This window comes from Rhinopithecus bieti, unplaced genomic scaffold (assembly GCF_001698545.2).
Source record: "Rhinopithecus bieti isolate Rb0 unplaced genomic scaffold, ASM169854v2 scaffold_8675, whole genome shotgun sequence".
In the NCBI taxonomy this organism is placed as follows: Eukaryota; Metazoa; Chordata; class Mammalia; order Primates; family Cercopithecidae; genus Rhinopithecus; species Rhinopithecus bieti.
In genome coordinates, this window is record NW_016806447.1 from 4,163,065 (window position 1) to 4,182,961 (window position 19,897).

Below are 19,897 nucleotides of genomic sequence, written 5' to 3' on the forward strand. Positions count from 1 at the left end.
CATTTTACATTAATAGTTGAACAAAGTGAGGGTTAGAATGGTTAAATTGTCTGACTGTAAATGTAAATATATATAAATTCATCCTTTAAAAAAGTAGTGAATATAAAATAATGACAATAGCTAATAACTTATTACCATTCATTCTTTTATATTCAATGCCTTTTATTACCGAAACTTTGATATTCTGAAGCAAAATAGCTCTTCTAAGTATAATACAGTTCATTTGTGTAGGCTCTGCAGCATGTTATTTATGCCATATCAAGCTTCCTTTTTTTTTTGAAACAGTTTTGCTCTGTCACCCAGGCTGGAGTGCAGGGATGCAGTCATGGCTCACTGCAGCCTTAACCACCCAGGCTCAAGCAGTCCTCCCACTTTAGCCTCCCAAGTAGCTGGGACCCCAGGTGTACACCACCATACCCAGCTAATCTTTAAAAAAATATTTTTTTGTGGAGATGGGGTCTCCCTATGTTGCCTAGGTTAGTCTTGAACTCCTGGGCTCGAGGGATCCTCCTGTCTTGGCCTCCCAAAGGATTACAGGCATAGGCCAACCCTCAAGCTTCCTTAAATACCAAATTATAGAACATGTCTTCACAGAAAATAAATCTTGAATGGTATGAAAACAGGAGACAGATGTATTACAGGCAGTTCCCAAATTCGACAGTACTAAATATTTCATTTTGTCTAATTTCCCTGGCTAAATACAGCATAGATTTTCAAAAAAAAAAAAAAAAAAAAAATAAAAAAAAATTTAAAAAAAAAAAAAAAAAAAAAAAAAAAAACTTTACAAAACACATCACAATACACTTTTTTTTTTTCTTTTTTGAGATGTAGTTTCACTTTTTCACCCAGGCTGAAGTGCAACGGCATGATCTTGACTCACTGCAACCTCTGCCTCCCGGATTCAAGCGGTTCTCGTCTCAGCCTCCCAAGTAGCTGGGATTACAGGTGCCCGCCACCAGGCCTGGCCAATTTTTGTATTTTTAGTAGAGATGGGTTTTTGTCGTGTTGGCCAGGCTGGTCTCAAAATCCTGACCTCAGGTGATCCACCTGCCTTGGCCTCCCAGAGTGCTGGGATTACAGGCGTGAGCCATTGCACCCAGCCTCACAATAAACTTTTATTTTTGTTCTCAAAATAATACCGTTTATTTTCCAAAGTCTATATTTATTTTATATTACCCACTGTCATAATCAGGCACTGTTCAATTTGTACTTTCCTTTCAGATAGAAGAGCTGGAAAAGCAGTTAGTCCTTGCCAGCTCAGAGCTAACTGAAGCCCGGACAGAGCGTGATCAATTCAGTCAGGAATCTGGAAATTTAGATGATCAACTTCAAAAGCTGTTGGTAAGATTATGCTTTAAAATATGAATAAGATTAATTCTGGCAAGTTTTTTACCAAAATATATCACAAAACTTGTTTCCTTTATAAAATTACCAATTTATAAAATGTTTGTGCATACATGCAACAGATTATTTTAGACACAATTCAAGTTTTGCATATAAAATATATTCTGTATACTTAATTTTTTTCTTAAGCAGAGCTATTACAGTATTAGGTGAAGGAGATCTTGACATAGTCATAGTCTTTCAAGGAGATACCATATTCCATTAAATTGAAGTCGTGTCACATGTTCATTTTAAGGCCAAATAACATTCAAAACACATACAAATTGTGTATATAGAAATTTGGAATGGACGGTTAGGTGAAGTTGTTTTAAAAGAAAAGGACAGTATGATGGTGCTCATAATGAAGCAACTCTGTCCTCTGTTGGAGGAACTATAGGATGAGATTTTAGGAAAGGAAATGTTTGGAACCCCCTTTTGTGGTATTAGTGGTATAACAGAATAAATTTCTCAGCTTACCAAACCCCATTGCAGGGAATTGTGCTCTTTGCTGTTAAAGCCATCCTTCGCAGGCTGACAAGGGTTTGATGAGCTGAGGTAAGGATAGAACTGGGAGCTGTGTAGAGAAGCTCTTAACCTTGGCGTAATTCTTCAGTTCTTTATCTAACGTTTGCATGTTTCTCAGTGTTCTCCTATCTAATTTGAAAATCTTGGAGACTGAATGTCTGAAAGATCCTCAAACCTGGCCTCCCTTTTCATTCTTACCGTCACCACCCCTCTTTCAACCCTTCATTACTCATCGCCTGGAGCACGGCAGTCTCCTTACTGATGTTCCCAACTCCAGTTTTTCTCCCCTTCACTCCTTCCTGTAAAGGGCTGCCGCATACATCTCTCTAAAATATAGCTCCAGTGATGTCACTCTTCAACTCAAAATTACTTTCTCCGTAAAATCAGACACTCTCCCTTTCAGTACTGTTCATGATCCATAACCCTGCTAACCTTTCCAGTCCTTTCTCTCTACCTGGACCCGGTGCACCATGCAAACACACAGGCCCCTTTCCTGTCCCTTCTTCCTCATCTCTGCATCTCCAGGTCTAACTCAAATACTATCCTGAAGCATTCTGATCCCTTTAGTGAGATTCTGTCTGTTATTCCCTATCTTTGTCCTTTTAATGAAAAACCACTTCCAGTTACTTATGTCTATGTCTTAACTTTCTCTTGGATCATAAGTCATTTGAGCGTAGATAGATCTTTGCTTTTACTAGTCTGACTGTAGAGTTTTTGCTCCTATTCAACACTGTATTTTTTAAGTGACTGAAAAGGGAGGTAATTCTATTCACAGCCCAGATGCTACTCCAATTCCAGTACCAGCCACTATTCTGCCATTTCTCCATTACTTATCATTTTTCCTTTATGCTTTTGAGCATTTCTTTATTATAGGAGCATACTTGATGTGAGGTATAATGTCTTTCTTAGAAAATGCAAGACTTAAAAACAGGACACTTTTAAAATCTACTGTATTTTCCTTTTCGTTGTATATTATTTGAGGTCTAGTCCCTCGAGATAGACTTGTAATGCTAGAAATTTTAAGCAAAATGTTAACTTATTTTCTTGGAAATAATTGCTCTTAAGCCATTAAAAGGAATCAGATTTCAAAATCAAAGGTGTCTGAAATCACGTAAAAACTCCAAATATGATACAAACACAATATGTTTTATCTTAATTATTTAATAGCAGGGAGGAAAAAAGCATTCCTCTCTTTTTTTAGGCTGATCTACACAAAAGGGAGAAGGAGCTAAGTCTGGAGAAGGAGCAGAATAAGCGTCTGTGGGACCGAGACACAGGCAACAGCATCACCATTGACCATCTACGGCGGGAACTGGACGACCGGAACATGGAGGTGCAGCGCCTGGAAGCCCTGCTCAAGGCCTTGAAGAGCGAGTGTCAGGGCCAGATGGAGCGGCAGGTCAGCACCTGCACAGGCTGTGCCATCGCCAAACAATCTCCTCTGGGGGAAAAATATATTTTATGTCTAAATAGAGCTTTTATTTTAACATATATGGACGTAAAATGGCTCCTAAAATAAAGCTATGGATTCTGTGAGCAATTTATGAAAACCTGACACTTATTTTTTATTTTATTTTATTTTTTGTTTATTTATTTATTCATTTTTAGATTGCACCTCCCTCTGTCACCCAGGCTGGAGTGCAGTGGCGCGATCTCAGCTCACTGCAACCTCCGCCTCCAGGGTTCAAGCGATTCTCCTACCTTAGCCTCCCAAGTAGCTGGGATTACAGGCGCGTGCCACCACACCCAGCTGATTTTTTGAATTTTTAATAGAGATGGGGTTTCACCATGTTAGCCAGGATGGTCTTGATCTCCTGACCTCATGATCTGCCCACCTCAGCCTCCCAAGGTGCTGGGATTACAGGTGTGAGCCACTGCGCCCGGCCTACATATGCGTGTGTGTGTGTGTGTGTATACATATTTTTTTTTGAGACACAGTCTCACTTTATTGCCCGGGGTGGAGTGCAGTGGCACAATCTCAGCTCACTGTAACCTCTGCCTCCCGGGTTCAAGCAATTCTCCTGCCTCAGCCTCCCAAGTAGCTGGGATTACAGGCATGCACCACCACGCCCAGCTAATTTTTGTATTTTTAATAGAGATGGGGTTTCACCATGTTGGCCAGGCTGGTCGTGAACTTCTGACCTCAGGTGATACACCTGCCTCGGCCTCCCAAAGGGCTGGAATTACAGGCATGAGCCACCGTGCTGGGTTTTATATATATATATATATCTCCACTAATTAAACTAAATGTGTCAAGCTTTATCTCACTTGTACATTGTTGAAAAACTAAACTCCTATCCAATTGTCTTTTCACTTTTACCTAAAAATTGGTAACCTAATAATTTTTTATTTCTGCTGCATAGAAGCATCAAATTATTGGGCAGCCTGAGGAGCAACAGGGTTGAAGGTTTCTAACAGATTTTTTTGCTTTATTTTTCTCCCAAAAGAGACTTTCCTCTCTTCCCCCGAGCCTCAGCACTGATTGAGACTGATGAGTGCATTCCATTCCGGTGCACCCACCAAAAGCAAAACATGGAAATGCCTTCTTAATAGCAGTGTACTTTCTGTGCTAGGAATACATGGTTCTAATGCTAGTTACTGCCACAGGGACATAAAAAGCATCCCATAAAAGTGTAAGCTTCTCAGAATGTGAAAGCAAACCAAGGGACCAGTCTGGTCCTAGGACCAGACCAGGCAAAGCCATTAACCTACTTTCTGGCTTAACCTGGGCAAGAAGAAAGATGAAAGGACCAACTAGAAGTCAGAATTTTCAGCTTTTCCAAACAAGGATCAGAGAATATGAATGTGTGTGTGGATAAAAGCCATTATTCATTTTTTTTCCTCAGAGGTATAATTAGAGGTAAAGTTGGAGGGAAATTAAAAGTAAAGGGGTAGTTATTGTAAATTCCACCACCTTTCCCCCCATTGCCAGGGTTATCTTAATCTAAATCAGTACAGAAAACATCCACAGAGGAAACTTCCCAAGACCACACTCTAGAACACCATTGTGGAGGAGCATTATTATTTAATTAAGCCATCTCCACCTTGGTCTAATTAGCGTATGTCAGTCTTACATATGTTATAAGAGCTAGAGTTCTGACAGCAAAATGATTGAGTTAATTTAACTAGACATGGTTGGGTACAGTGGCTCATGCCTGAAATCCCAGCACTTTGGGAGGCCAAAGCAGGAGATCACTTGAGGCTGGGAATTTGAGAAGACCAACCTGGGGAACATAGTGAGACCCCCATCTCTTACAAAAAAAAAAAATCTTACTAAACATTGCCTAATTCATGATTTCATGCTTTTAAGTTAACTTGTATCTCTCGAGGTTGCCTATACCTATCCTCCCAAATCTATGAAATTCTCTTTTCTTTAACAATCAGATGGCGGCAATTCAAGGAAAGAATGAAAGTCTAGAAAAAGTATCTTCCTTGACTGCTCAGCTTGAATCCACCAAAGAGATGCTGCGCAAAGTAGTAGAAGAGTTGACAGCCAAGAAGATGACTCTGGAGAGCTCAGAGAGGACAATATCAGACCTGACCACTTCTCTCCAGGAAAAAGAGAGAGCCATCGAGGCTACCAATGCAGAGATCACAAAGCTCCGCTCTCGGGTGGACTTGAAATTGCAGGAGCTGCAACACTTGAAAAATGAAGGGGATCACCTCAGAAATGTGCAGACAGAATGCGAGGCCCTCAAACTGCAGATGACAGAGAAGGACAAGGTGATTGAGATTCTACGACAGCAGATTGAGAACATGACGCAGCTGGTGGGCCAGCATGGACGAACTGCTGGAGCTATGCAAGTAGAAAAAGCTCAACTGGAGAAAGAAATTAATGATAGGCGGATGGAACTGAAGGAACTTAAGGTCTGTTGAGTTTTTTCGTGGTTTAACTTCTGAAATATCATTTCTCTTATGACCAGGTATGACCTGTACTGGAAAGTGGTTCTTGGTATCTGTGGACACCCTGAAACTGTTGGAAGGTGTTTGTTTCTATGTGCATATGTGTGTTTTTATCAGATTACAGAAGGAGTGGATGACTCGAAAACGGCTCAAAATCATGGGTACGAGAGAAAAAAGATCAGAAAGTCTATGAAGTCTTTCCTGATACCACAGTGTGAAGTATATTTTCCCTCTTCAGACAAACCTAAATTTGAACCCCGTCTCTCACTGCTTAGTTATGGTGAAACACTGGACTGTGTGCTGAATCTTGGGTTCTATATCTGATAAACAAAACCAAACCAAAAAGTAAACAAAACAAAAAACCCCCAACAACCTGTTGGGTTACTGTGAGGCTTAACTCAGAAAATACATATCAAGGAATGAGCCTATTAATAGTTTCTGGCTATTTAATAATTTAAAATTTAAATAACTTAATAATTTAAAATTTAATAAATATTAGTTTCTTTCCCGTTTTGGTCTCCTTCTGAACTTTCTCATACTTTATTTGTACCTGATAAAACCTGGTTCACATTCTATATTGCCGTATCTGTGTGTGTGTGTGTGTCTGTGTCTGTATGAGTGTGTTTACGTAGCAGTGCCTCCTTTTCCCTACAAGATTGTAGACTTCTTCAACCAGGGTACACATCTTATTAGTCTTTGTACCTCCTGCCCCATATTTTTGTGCCTTGCACCCAGAAGGTGCTCGATAAATATTTATCAAAATTTAACATGATTTTATGTTTTTTTAAATTGATTTCATAGGATTTATGTCACCTTTATGTCTGACTTCGTGAGTAGTAGGAGACAAATCACATATACTGTAGATGCCTCAATTTCCTGCTTCTAAAAATAGGGCCAGCAATAGATAATTATGCATCTTATGGAAATACACAAGTTCATTGCATTAAAAAAAATAGAATTTTCTATTGCTTAAGTTTTTACTTGATTATATACATTTTTTTTTTTTTTTTTTTTGAGATGGAGTCTCGCTCTGTCGCCCAGGCTGGAGTGCAGTGGCGTGATCTCGGCTCACTGCAAGCTCTGCCTCCTGGGTTCATGCCATTCTCCTGCCTCAGTCTCCCGAGTAGCTGGGACTACAAGCATGTGCCACCACGCCCGACTAATTTTTTTGTGTGTGTTTTTAGTAGAGACGGGGTTTCACCGTGTTAGCCAGGATGGTCTCGATCTCCTGACCTTGTGATCCACCTGCCTCGGCCTCCCAAAGTGCTAGGATTACAGGCATGAGCCACCGCGCCTGGCGATTATATACATTTTTAAATGGCCAAACTCACCATGAAAAGGGACATAGAAAGAATTCTCAATGGTCAGTCCTACAATGAAACCCTTAGAATAGGTGTGATGCAGGGCAGAGCATATCAGAGGAGAAAGGATGATTCTACCTTGCTTAGGAAGATCGCTAGTGGATTGCTAGTGTGTTAAGGTTCTAAACAGGAGAATCCCACTCTTATACTCTAAAATTTAAATCAATTTAATCCTTACGAAACTTTATGAGGGAGGCACTATTATTATCCCATTTTATAGCTAAGGAAACTGAGACACAGAGAGTTTAACTTGCTGGAGAGCAGCACTACCTTGTGGTTTGAACCTAGGCAGCCTAAGTAGATGTTACTGTGTGCAGTGCTTCTCAGTGAGAACCGGAATCACCTGGAAGACTTTTTAAAGCACAGACTGCTGGCCTGCTCCCAGAGTTTCTGATTCAGTAGGACTAGGATGGGGTTTGAGATTTGGTGTTTCTGAACAAGTTTCCAGACGATGTGGATACTGCTGGTCCTGAGAGCATCCATCAGGATCTGTGTTAGTGCCTCAAAGGAATGTGGAGCTCATGACTCGAGGGCCAGTGAAAGCTTCAGAGAGAGCCGGGAACCTGAAATGGGCAAAAACTAGGCAAAGAGAAGGAATGACGGCGTTCCAAGCCAGGGGAGAAGTCTAGTCTGTAATTTAGCCTAGAGATGGTGTGGGAGAAATGAAAGGTTTAGGGGTAGGAAGGAGGGGGTAACATGAAGAAGGCAGTGTTGGCAGCAGATGAATCTGGCATCAGTATGCGGAAGTGGCTTGGAGAGAGTAAAACTAATTTTCAGTTCCTGAATATGGAGCTGGAGCAGCTTCAGGGAATAATTTCCCAGGTAAGTAGAGTTTCACACGGACACAGAGAACTTACGTTTAAAACTCAAGTCCTAAAGCCACATCCACGTCCTTCTGTGATCTGGTAAGAAGAAAAGGTGGGGGAATTGTAGCCCTAGAAGATTTGGTTTCTCTCCTGGTTGCTGTCACCTCTTCAGAGTAGGTACTGCACACACTGACAGCAGAGAAGCAGAGTGACTTTTATTTTAATAACTGTGGGCCCCAGAGCTAGACCTTTCTTAAAAACAAATAAATAATAAGACTAAGAAAGGATGAATTCTATCAGCTGGCCTCAAGAGGTGGAACAGGAGCAGCACTCATCCTATGTGTGTTGTGATGCCTTAGGTTGTCCCAGGGAAATCCCTCCCCTCCCTTACTGCATGAGGCCAGCTGGATTTAGTGTGACAGTTGCCAGGAGTAGCTAGGCAGAGATCAGATAGCCCAGATTAGGGCCCTTACTTCCCAAACCCATCACAGGCGGGTAGTGAGACAAGCCTGGAGCTCCCTGCCAATCCTTTTTGAACAGCCAAAAGCTTGTCATGTGGCTATATTTCAGATGTATCATTGGTCTCCGCAATTAAACTGCTGCTATAGCAGTCAAATCGCATCTGTCAGGATACTAAGGCCAGTAGGGGGATAATTTGGGGAAACAATCTGATGACCAAAGAAAGTCAATTTTTTTTTCAAATGTCACTTATTTGGAAGGATCTAGGTCAGTTCTGTCCACCAGAAATACAGTGTAAGTGACATATATAATTTTAAGTTTTCTAGTAGACACATAAAAAGAAATGTGAAAGTTAGGAGGCACTGTGGCAGTCCATATGCAAAGTGATGGCAATCCAGACCTGGAGGTTGGGCAGGATTTGGTCAACAGCTGGGTATGAGGGGTGAGGGACAGGGAAAGACATGGCAACTTTGTGAGTTCAAACTTAGACTGGCAACATGGTAGTGCCTCTAACAGAGAAGAGTCAGAAAGGACTGTAGGGGAAAGCCCTCTGAAGAAGGAATAGGAATGTTTGGGTCAGCGTCTGCAGAAGCATGCCATGCTGGGGGTTTCTGACAGTTGGAAATGCCGAATTAGAGTTGTCATATTCACATTCCCTACTCTATTCAAAGGACCAGATACTTTCACCACCACAAACCACCCCAGTCTAAGCTCCCACCTCTCTTGTTTGGTCTTCCAGTTGCCTTCTCACTGGTCTGCATGTTTCTCCTCCTACCCCCACATCAACCACTGTTTTCCTTCATACTAGAGCCAGAGTTGTATTTTTAAATCATTACACTACATCACTCTCATACTCAAAACTGTCCAATGACTTCTTAACTCACAATGAATGCTCAAGTTCTTACATTGCCTCTAAGCAACCTGATCTTTCCCTTGGTCCCTCTCTGACTTCATCTCCTACTTACCCCAAACTCACTTCACTCCAGTCTTACTGATGTCCCTGCTGTTCCCCAGACACATTACCTGTACCCAGAGCTCTTCCCAGACTGTCCATGTGGCTTGTCCTTATGCTCCTTGAGCATCTGCTTAGATGTTATGTCATCAGAGGCCTTTCCTTGCCAACTGTGGCAGGGTCCCCTAGACTGACCCCAGATTTGATGATTCCCTAGGAGGACTCGCCAGACTCAGCATATAATCATACACAACCAAGACTGACCCCAGATTTGATGATTCTCTAGGAGGACTCGCCAGACTCAGCATATAATCATACACAAGGCTAGAATTTATTACAGTGAAAGGATACAAAGCAAAATCAGCAAAAGGAAAAGGCACATGGGGCAAAATCCAGATAAGGCCAGGCTGAGCTTCCAAGAGCCCTCTCCTAGTAGAGTTATGCAGGACATGCTTACTTCCCACTCCACTCCCTGCCCCAGCAAGACACTGTGACAACACCTGTCAAGTGTTGCTAACCAGAGAAGTTCATTAAAGCCTCAGTGCCCGGGTTTTTATATTGGAGATTGGTCCCATAGGCCCCTCTACCTGGCAGGTATCCAGATTCCAGGCTCCCAGAAGGAAAACAGGGGTTCAGCATAAACCACATTGTTTGCACAAACAGTTTAGGCACACTGAGCCACTCTTATTAGGGTGGTGGGAACCCTCCCAAAATCCAAGTTCCCAGATGACAGTCAAGGGCCAACCTTGTAAGCTGGTCTTTCTAAGGAGAGCCCCCAAACTTGCTGTATGAACTCTTTCTGCACACCAGCTTACCTCGAGTAGCAACCCCTCCCTTGCATTCATTCTGTACCCCTCACCAACTTTTATTATTATTATTGCCACTCCTCTTACCTGACATATTAAATATTTGTTTTTCTTCTCTTCTTACTAGAGGAGGCCATGAAGACAAAGACATTGTTTTGTTTATTGCTATCCAGGGCCAGGACTAGGGTAAGGTAAGTCAGATGCCCAGGTTGGAGGCCCTCACCTGGCTGCCTCACTTGCATTACCCTGGTCATAGCCCTGCTTCTGTATCCCTTGCATGTAAAATAGTTCTTGCCACAAAGAAGGTTCTTAAAATGTATTTTTTGAATGAATGGAGATAGAATAGGAATAATGAAGGGTTGTTTCAAGCAATACTAGGAATTGACATCTAAGGTTAAAAGAAAGTGAAATATTTTTCCCACTTTCTATTGATGCTTTATAATAAAATACAAATTTAGTGTCCTGAGAAGTAATGAAAAGATAATAAATATAGATGGAATACAGATAGAGGGCAGAAAAGGATATTAAGTAGGAGACTGTTGTCAGATTTTAGGACTGTGTTAGCAGATATCAATTATAACTATACATGTCTATATTTTTTACTTCTATATCTATCATTTGTATTTATCCATATATTTAGATTTTAAAAGATAAAAAAGATGCAAAGATCCGGGAGCTTGAGGCCAGAGTGAGTGACTTGGAGCTGGAAAAGGTGAAGCTGGTGAATGCAGGCTCTGAGCGACTCCGTGCAGTGAAGGACATCAAACAAGAGAGAGATCAATTATTAAATGAGGTGAAAACAAGTAGGAATGAATTAAACAGTCTTTCAGGTATGTTACTTCAGTGTAAATCCTACTAAAAAATAAGAGTCTTATCAGTGAAGCCAATGTAGACCCTAGCACAATTGCAAAAGAAGGGTGTCTCACTCACATGACAAACATAAATTGTTATGTTGCCCCCATGGAGTTATTTATTCATAGCATGAAATCTCATAGTTCTCATGAAGAGCTTCCACATCTTACACTTACTGACCTTAACTTTAGTCAGCCCTCAGTATACTGGAAATTCTGTACTGAATTTCCAAGAGAAGTGTAAGGTATCCAGAGTCCAGGCTTCCAAAAGGAAAACAGGTGTTCACATAAATCACATTGTTTGCACAGTTTTGTGTTTATGAAAGTGGAAACCTTGAGTCCTTTGAGTCAAATAGCTTGATTAGAGGTTTACTAAGTGACATGTGAAAATAGACATGTGAATTTATTGAAAGGAAAAATCCATGGCCTTATGTTAAACAGTGAAACACTCCAGTTTGTGATTGATATGTGTATTAGTCCCTTCTTGCATTGCTGTAAAGAACTACCTCAGACTGGGTAATTTATTTCTTTTTTTTTTTTTTTTTGAGACAGAGTCTCGCTCTGTTGTCCAGGCTGGAGTGCAGTGGTGCGATCTCAGCTCACTGCAAGGTCCGCCTCCCGGGTTCATGCCATTCTCCTGCCTCAGCCTCCTGAGTAACTGGGACAACAGGTGCCCACCACCACCCCTGGCTAATTGTTTGTATTTTTAGTAGATATGGGGTTTCACCATGTTAACCAGGATGGTCTCCATATCCTGACCTCGTGATCCACCTGCCTTGGCCTCCCAAAGTGCTGGGACTACAGGCATGAGCCACTGCACCCAGCCCAGACTGGGTAATTTATAAAGAAACGAGGTTTAATTGACTCACAGTTCTGCAGGCTGTACAGGAAGCATGGCTTGGAGGCCTCAGGAAACTTGAAATCATGGAAGATGATGGAGAAGCAAGCACATATTCACATGGCAGCAGGAGAGAGACAGAGAGAGAGCACACAAAGGGGGAGGTGCTACATACTTTGAAACAACCAGATCACATGAGAACTCACTCACTGTCACGAGAACAGCAAGGGGGAAATCCGCCCTCTTGAGCCAGTCACCTTCCACAAGGCTCCTCCTCCAACACTGGGAATTACAGCAGGACATGAGATTTGAGTTGGGACACCGAGCCAAACCATATCATTCTGCCCCTGGGCCCTCCCAAATCTCGTGTCCTTCTTACATTTCAAAACACAATCATGCCTTCCCAATAGTCCCCCAAAGTCTTTACTCATTCCAGCATTAACTCAAAAGTCCAAGTCCAAAGTCTCATCTGAGACAAGGCAAATCGCTTCTACCTATGAGCCTGTAAAATAAAAAACAAGTTAGTTACTTCCAAGATATATTGAGGGTACAGGCATTGGGTAGATGTTCCTGTTCCAAAAGAGATAAATTGGCCAAAGCAAAGGGGCTACAGGGCCCATGCAAGTCCGAAACCCTACAGGGCAGTCATTAAATTTCTAAGCTTTAAAATAATCTCCTTTGACTCCATGTCTCACATTCAGGGCATGCTGCTGTAAGGGGTGGGCTTCCAAAGCCTTGGGCAGCTCTGCCTCTGTGACTCTGCAGGGTACAGCCCCCGTGGCTGCTTTCATGGGCTGGCACTGAGTGCCTGTGACTTTTCCAGGCACACAGTGCAAAGCTGTCAGTGGATCTATGGATCTACCATTCTGGGGTGTGGAGGACAGTGGCCCTCTTCTCATGGCTCCACTGGGCAGTGCTCCAGTGCAGGCTCTGTGTGGGGGTCCCAACCCCACATTTCCCCTCTGCACTTCCCTAGTAGAGGTTCTCCATGAGGGCTCTGCTCCTGCAGCAGACTTATGCCTGGACATCCAGGCATTTACATATATCCTCTGGAATATAGGTGGAGGCTCCCAAGCCTCAACTCTTGCCCTCTGTACACCCACAGCCCCAACACCACATGGGAGCTGCCAAGGCTTGGGGCTTGCACTCTCTGAAGCAACAGCCCGAGCTGGACCTTGGCCACTGTTAACCACAGTTGGAATTGGAGCAGCTGAAATGCCGGGCACCATGTCCCAAGGCTGCACAGAGCAGCAGGGCTCTGGATCCCGCCCACGAAATGATTTTTCCCTTCTAGGCCTCCAGGCAAGTGATGGGAGTGGCTTCTGAGAAGGTCTCTGAAATGACCTGGAGGCATTTTCCCCATTGTCTTGGCTATGAACATTTGGCTCCTCTTATGCAAATTTCTGCAGCCTTGAATTTCTCCCCAGAAAATTGATTTTTCTTTTCAACTGCATGGTTGGGCTGCAAATTTTCTGAACTTTTATGCTCTACTTTCCTTTTAAATATAAGTTCTAGCTTCAGGTTATTTCTTTTTTAATGCAAATGAGCATAGGCTTTTAGGAGCAGCCAGGTCACATCTTGAACACTTTGCTGCTTAGAAATGTCTTCTGCTAGATACCCTAAATCATCTCTCTCAAGTTCGAAGTTCCATAGATTCCTAGAGCAGGGGCACAATGCTGCCAATCTCTTTGCTAAAGCATAGCAAGAATGATCTTTACTTCAGTTCCCAATAAGTTCCTCATCTCCATCTGAGACTTCTTCAGCCTGGACTTCATTGTTCATATCACTGTCAGCATTTTGGTCACAACAATTTAACAAGTTTCTAGGAAGTTCCAAACTTTCCCACATCTTCCTGTCTTCTTCTGATCTCTCCAAACTGTTACAACCTGTATCTGTTACCCAGTTCCAAAGCTACTTTCACATTTTCAGGTATCTGTAGAGCAGTATCCTACTTCTCTGGTACCAATTTTCTGTATTAGTTCATTTTTGCATTGCTATAAAGAACTACCTGAGAATGAGTAATTTGTGAAGAAAAGAGGTTTAATTGACTCACAGTTCTGCAGGCTGCACAGGAAGCATGGCTGGGAGGTCTCAGAAAACATAATCATGGTAGAAGGTGAAGGAGAAGCAAGCACATCTTCACATGGTAGCAATAGAAAGAGAGAGAGAGCAAAGAGGAAGGTGCTACACACTTTCAAACAACCAGATCTCATGAGAACTCACACACTATCACAAGAACAGCAAGGGGGAAATCCTTCCCCATGATCCAATCACCTCCTACAAGGCCCCTTCTCCAACACTGAGAATTACAATAGGACATGAGATTTGGGTCAGAACACAGAGCCAAACCATATTAGTATGGTATGAAGTATCATGTACTTCATAAAGTCAGAAGTTACTGAGCATTTACTATGTGCAAGACACTGTGATAGAACCTGGAAACCCCACAATGAAGCTCACAGTCTAGTGGGGCGATAAACCTAGATAGAAATGGGTGAATAACCAGTGTGTGAGGCACAATGAATGTGTATTGAGTACAAAGATAGCACAGAGGATACAGTATTTACCTCCTGTAGGAAGTGACGTCTGTACTGGGCTTGAAAGAGGAAAAGGAATTCAGCAGGTGAAAAAGAAGTGCAAGGGACATTACAGGCAGAGAGAACATTATGGGCAAATGCATGAAGCCATGAAATATCAAAATGTGACCTGAGAAGTATTAGCTGGAGCAAAAGTACAAACGAATGAGGGCTTAGAAATAAGGCAGAATAGATAGGTAGAGCTGGGTAATGTGGAGCCCACAAAGGATATTAAGTAGCAGATTTTTTGTCAGATTTTAGATGGACTGTGTTAGTAAGCAAATTAGAGAAAAGAAAAGCAGACCAAGCAGTTAAGGAGGATTTTTGCAGTAGTCCCAGATAAATAGAATGAGGACTTGAACAAAGGCAGTGGCAGTGAGAATGGAAGGAAAGAATTAAGACTATTTTTGGAGGTTAAATCAACAGGACTTAGTTGTTGCAGGGATTAAGTGTAGGTTTCAGGATTTTAGTTTGTGGTATTGGAAAATCAATGTCAGCAACTGGGAGAGGGAACCAGAAGGAAAGGCAGGCTTGAGGGCTGGAGGATGAGATGTAGTCACTGGGAGGCAGTTGGTTTCAGGTGGCACGAGGATATCTACATGGAGATGTCTGGACAAAGGGAGCTGGAGCTTTGATCCTTTTACATATAAATCTGATAATATAAGTAGATACATATAAATAAATGTGTGTGTGTGTGTATGTGTGTATTCTAGTATATCAAATGATGAGCTTGTGCCACGTATTTTCATAGATAGTGGAGATAAGTCAGATAAAACAGATGGCAGCCTCAGGTTACTTATAGTGTCATGGAGATTCATCTACCAGCAGATGGTGGTTAAATCTACTCTAGTGGACATGGTCATCCAAGAAGAAGGTTTAAGATGAAATAACTGCAAACTAATTACAATGTTTGGGAAAAAACAATGAGTAGTAAGTGGGTAAAGGAGGAATAGGATCCACCCAAGCAGGTTAAAAAGAAGGAGTCATATCCCTGGAATTGTGTATGTACATCTCATTTCTGTAACAAAGGAAGATGTAATTAAATGAGTTCTCTTCCAGTTCTAAAATTCTGTGATCATTAATTACAGATAAAATGTACTTAATTAACAATGGGATAGAAAAAAGTAACCATCTGTTATTGATTATCACATTGTATAGAGGAGTATGAAGTCTTAAAAAGGAATTTCCGAAACAAAAGTGAAGAAATGGAAATGACTACAAATAAGCTGAAAATGCAGTTAAAATCTGCACAGTCTGAACTAGAACAGACAAGAAATACATTAAAGTCAATGGAAGGATCTGATGGTCATGGTATGCTCTGTTAGATGTAAAATTTTTTCTTCTGTTTTTAATTTAATAGTCTAAATTCATTAAAACACAAACCCAAATACATACCTACCACCTCTTCACAATGCTAAATGATATGAGAAATATACAATAGTAGGTATTGATGATAGATGTTATGTAGCAGTAGTTAATTGTTTTTAGGGAAATTGCCATGGAGTTAATTTAATCCCTAAACTATCTGAATCTTTCCTTTCCTGTGGCTATTTCAGTAATTTCTAACAGATCTCAGTATCTATTAATGTCAAATAATTATTTTTAAGGATATAAATACAAGTTACCAGTAATTTCCATTCAACCCTTTATTTTTCAACATGTACATTATATAAACTGTAGGTCTGTGGCTAGTTGGCAGTTCTTGATTCCTTCACTGTGATAAAAATGAGAAGGAATCCTGGAAATTGAATTGGTAGGTGAGGGGACTCTTCTCACCACCTATACTTATTCCCCTTTTACCTTGCTGCCCATACTAATGCAGAGAGATAAAAAGGTTATCTTCCAGTTCATGTTATTCATATAATTGTTGACATGACCATATTAGCTGACCATAGGAATTAATATTTATCTAATTAAAGTGTACATTTTTCCATTTCTCAATATTTTTTAATATCAAAATATTTATTTTTGTGCTCGCTTTGGCAGCACTTATACTAAAATTAGAACAATATAAAGAAGATTACCATAGTCTCTGTGCAAGGACGACCACAAATTCTTGATGTGTTTCATATTTTGTGTGGTTTGGCCCTTTACTAGTTAACACAGATAAACTCGTTGGGTTTGGAGAAGTCGTTCAAGAGGTCTTTTGGGGTCTGCTGCCCCTACTGCCCAGACAGCAACCCTGCCTCACTGTTGGGCATCTTCACAACCACCCCAGGGACATTACAATTACTAAGTTACTTAGAGAACCCTTGTATTCTCATTCAAATTCCTGTTTTTATTTTTTAAATCAACTTTAAATTAAAAAAAACATTTGTTTGAGAAAATTACCTTTCAAGGCCAACCATAATCCACTTAATCAGCCCATAATTCTTCAAAGTGGTGAGCAAATGATATCAGACTTTTAACCTATTAATAAATCAATATACAGCTCCTGTTTTGACAGTTTAGATAGAAGAACTATATCTTGTTAATGAGAAGTCAGACCTTTCATTCTGATGGCTTGTTTATAATGAATGGTATATTTTCATTTTTCTTTTTAACCTCTAAGTTATAGCCAGACTGGACTCTAAGCTGTGGCATTTTCAGTCCTTTTTCCTCAGCTGACTATAAGAAAAAAAAAAATCACATATGCTTATGCTGGCAGTTTGGTTGCTGAGAGGGTAGTGAGTTCCAAGCACATGACAACAATCATGAGAATAAAAATTGGAGGGTTTGTGATATCACGGACCCTTTAAAAAGATACACTAGATGTCTCATGCAGTATTTTAAGTATGAGTTTCTGGAAAAATCATTTTAGTAATAAAACAATATATATTATTCTTTATGTGACACCCCCCATATCTACACACACACACACGTATTATATATTATATATTTCCCTACGTGTGTAAGTATGAGTTTAGTCAATGTTATTGTTATTACTGGAAAGGTGGCAACGTATCATGGTCAATGAAATTAATCCCAGTGGCAAAAACCCTGTAAAACATGATTATATGTATGTTTCCCAGCTAAAAATCTCTAGTAGTAGTTAAAAGTTATTATATTCCAATATTATGAAAACCGAAGACATTTGTCCATGATCTTTTCCTTGAAACTGCCCAGATACCTTGGAGGATCTTACTTGTTACCTTCTCATAAAGTTTAACCATCAAATTACCATAGTCTCTCAAACTTAAGAACCTAAGGCATAGTTTGCCTCTTTTTTTTTTTCCAGCTATGAAAGTGGCAATGGGGATGCAAAAGCAAATCACAGCCAAAAGAGGTCAGATAGATGCCCTTCAGAGCAAGATACAGTTTTTGGAAGAGGCAATGACCAATGCAAATAAGGTGGGTCGCTGTCCTCGGAATGGGGAAACCAACATGTTCACTCACGGACAGACCACAAGACAGAATAAGATGAAGCAGAGATGCAAAGTGCAAGGGGAAAAGGAAAGCTTATTTCTAGGTGAGAGAACAAGGGAAAAGTTCCTAGAAAAGCATTTGAGCAGAATGTTGAAAGACAGCTACTATTTTAAACGTGGCGGGGGGGGTGGTGGTCACGCCCAAGATGCCCAAATAGGAACAGCTCCAGCCTCCAGCTCCCAGCGTGAGCGACACAGAAGACGGGTGATTTCTGCATTTTCAACTGAGGTACCGGGTTCATCTCACTGGGGTGTGTCGGACAGTTGGTGCTGGTCTGCGGGTGCAGCCTGACCAGCGAGAGCTGAAGCAGGGCGAGGCATCGCCTCATCTGGGAAGTGCAAGGGGGAAAGGAATTCCTTTTCCTAGCAAAAGGAAAGTGAGACACACAACACCTGGAAAATCGGGTAACTCACACCCTAATACTGCGCTTTACCAAGGGTCTTAGCAAATGGCACACCAGGAGATTATATCCCACATCTGGCCCGGAGGGTCCCACGCCCACAGAGCCTCTCTCATTGCTAGCACAGCAGTCTGAAATCTAACTGCAAGGCAGCAGCGAGGCTGGGGGAGGGCTGCCCACCATTGCTGAGGCTTAAGTAGGTAAACAAAGCCGCTGGGAAGCTCGAATTGGGTGGAGCCCACCACAGTTCAAGGAGGCCTGCCTGCCTCTGTAGACTCCACCTCTGGGGACAGAGCATAGCTAAACAAAAAGTAGCAGAAAGCTCGGCAGAGGTAAACATCCCTGTCTGACAGCTTTGAAGAGAGCAGTGGATCTCCCAGCACAGAGGTTGAGATATGAGAACGGACAGACTGCCTGCTCAAGTGGGTCCCTGACCCCTGAGTAGCCTATCTGGGAGACATCCTCCACTAGGTGCAGACCGACACCTCACACCTCACATGGCTGGGTACATCCCTGAGACGAAGCTTCCAGAGCAAGAATCAGACAGCAACACTTCCTGTTCAGCAATGTTCTATCTTCTGCAGCCTCCGCTGCTGATACCCAGGCAAACAGGGTCTGGAGTAAACCTCAAGCAAACTCCAACAGACCTGCAGCTGAGGGTCCTGTTAGAAGGAAAAGTAACAAACAGAAAGGACAAACACACCAAAACCCCATCAGTACGTCAGCATCATCAAAGACCAAAGGCAGATAAAACCACAAAGATGGGGAAAAAGCAGTGCAGAAAAGCTGGAAATTCAAAAAATCAGAGCGCATCTCCCCCTCCAAAGGAATGCAGCTCATTGCCAGCAATGGAACAAAGCTGGACCGAGAATGACTTTGACGAGTTGAGAGAAGAAAGCTTCAGTCGATCAAACTTCTCAGAGCTAAAGGAGGACCTATGTAACCAGCGCAAAGAAATTAAAAACCTTGAAAAAAGATTTGACGAATGGCTAAGTAGAATAACCAATGTAGAGAAGTCCTTAAAAGAACTGATAGAGATGAAAACCATAACACGAGAACTATGTGACAAATGCACAAGCTTCAGTAACTGACTTGATCAACTGGAAGAAAGAGTATCAGAGACTGAAGATCAAATGAATGAAATGAAGTGAGAAGAGAAGCATAGAGAAAAAAGAGAAAAAAAATGAACAAAGCCTCCAAGAAATATGGGATTATGTGAAAACACCAAATCTACATCTGATCGGTGTGCCTGAAAGTGACGGGGAAAATGGAACCAAGTTGGAAAACACTCTGCAGGATATCATCCAGGAGAACTTCCCCAACTTAGTAAGGCAGGCCAACATTCAAATTCAGGAAATACAGAGAATACCACAAAGCTACTCCTCGAGAAGAGCAACTCCAAGACACATAACTGTCAGATTCACCAAAGTTGAAATGAAGGAAAAAATGTTAAGGGCAGCCAGAGAGAAAGGTCGGGTTACCCACAAAGGGAAGCCCATCAGACTACAGCAGATCTCTCAGCAGAAACTCTCCAAGCCAGAAGAGAGTGGGGGCCAATATTCAACATTCTTAAAGAAAAGAATTTTAAACCCAGAATTTCATATCCAGCCAAACTAAGTTTCATCAGTGAAG

General features: G+C 41.6%; 1 protein-coding gene across 8 annotated transcripts in view; it reads left to right on the top strand.

Moving 5' to 3' along the window:
* Positions 1-19,897, top strand: part of CCDC158 (coiled-coil domain containing 158) — a 109,905-nt gene that overhangs the window by 39,479 nt on the left and 50,529 nt on the right. For all 8 annotated transcript variants that reach the window (XM_017876558.1, XM_017876552.1, XM_017876557.1 and 5 more), the window contains 6 exons: positions 1,222-1,341; positions 3,110-3,307; positions 5,293-5,775; positions 10,836-11,025; positions 15,619-15,771; positions 17,678-17,790. In XM_017876558.1, coding sequence (XP_017732047.1) covers positions 1,222-1,341; positions 3,110-3,307; positions 5,293-5,775; positions 10,836-11,025; positions 15,619-15,771; positions 17,678-17,790 — 1,257 coding nt within the window. The remainder of the gene's footprint in view (positions 1-1,221; positions 1,342-3,109; positions 3,308-5,292; positions 5,776-10,835; positions 11,026-15,618; positions 15,772-17,677; positions 17,791-19,897) is intronic.